The sequence below is a fragment of the Eimeria mitis genome, genomic scaffold (assembly GCF_000499745.2).
Source record: "Eimeria mitis Houghton genomic scaffold, Emh_scaff10520, whole genome shotgun sequence".
Classification (NCBI taxonomy): Eukaryota; Apicomplexa; class Conoidasida; order Eucoccidiorida; family Eimeriidae; genus Eimeria; species Eimeria mitis.
In genome coordinates, this window is record NW_024011616.1 from 1 (window position 1) to 1,198 (window position 1,198).

Consider the following 1,198-nt stretch of genomic DNA (forward strand, 5'->3'; position numbering starts at 1 on the left):
ACAGGAGCCGCTGACGCTCCCGGAATCGCCGGCATCCTCGCGTCCTGGGAGGTCGAGGGACGCGCGGTTGCTAAAGGAGCAGGAAACGGCAACGCCTGCTGAGAGGTACTAGGCTGAGGCGTCTCAGACGTTGGTGACTGCAGGTCAATCCATTCATCTTCTAGTGACTGCCCTGAAGTCTGGGTGGCAGGCCGCAACGCCCGCTTTGGGCCTCTCTCCGGTTGTAGCTTTTCCGCTTGCTCTGTCCTCCTCGGCATACGCTGCTTGCGCTTCTGTGCGCGCCTCTCACGAGGCGCCGCCTGCTGCTCCTGCTGCTGTACTGAGCGCTCCGCTTTCTCCTGGTCTCGTTGAAGCAAAGCCTGCTGATGTTGCTGTTCACCCGCAGGCAAGGACAGCTGTTGCTGCTGCTGTTGCATCCCGGGCAAATGCGCCTCCTGTGGCCTACCCTGCTTGCGCTTCTGTGCGGGCCTCTCAGGAGGCGTCACCTGCTGCGCCTGCTGCTGTACTGAGCGCTCCGCTTTCTCCTGGTCTCGTTGAAGCAAAGCCTGCTGCTGTTGTTGTTCACCCGCAGGCAAGGACAGCTGTTGCTGCTGTTGTTGCATCCCGTGGAAATGCGCCTGCTGTTGAAGCAAATACTGTTGCTGGTGTTGAAGCAAAGCCTGCTGCTGCTGCTGCTGCTGGTGTAGCAAATACTGCCACTGCTGATGGTGCAAATGTTGCTGCTGCTGCCGCTGTTGCCAAAGCAGGTGCTGCAGAACGAGGTGCTGCTGCATCGGCTGGCTCATCATCCCTACACTTCCCTGCGCCTGCTGAATCTGGGCCTCGAGCTGTTGCCGGCGCTGCCGCTCCCTCTGCAACTTCTTCTGCAGCCGCTGAAGCTGTCGCTGCACCCGAGGCCTCTCTCGCTGCAGCAGCCGCTCCATTCGACGCAGCCGTCGCCGCAGCTGCCGCACCTCCAAAGAGGTGGCAACCGTTGCACCTGAAGGAAGGCCTGCACCAGAAAAGTGACGAGGGATGAGAGACAGCAGTCCTGTTGCTGCATCGAGCTCTCCCGTCCCCCGCCCTTGCGCTGAGGACGGTGGGCTGCCAGCCAGAGGTGGCGAAGGGCCAGGCTGCTCCTGGCTTTGACCAGCTTGAGTTCCTGGTGAGCCGGACTGAACTTCAGCGGCTTCATTCAAATTTTGCGGTTGCCGTTGCT

General features: G+C 61.0%; 1 protein-coding gene across 1 annotated transcript; it reads right to left on the reverse strand.

Moving 5' to 3' along the window:
• Positions 1–123: 123 nt before the first annotated feature.
• Positions 124–923, reverse strand: EMH_0099370 (uncharacterized protein; the record flags this gene model as incomplete). Its single annotated transcript, XM_038022093.1, has 2 exons — positions 124–137; positions 290–923. 2 exons carry the CDS (start codon positions 921–923, stop codon positions 124–126), a joined length of 648 nt encoding a protein of 215 aa, XP_037877947.1.
• Between the last annotated feature and the right edge of the window lie 275 nt (positions 924–1,198).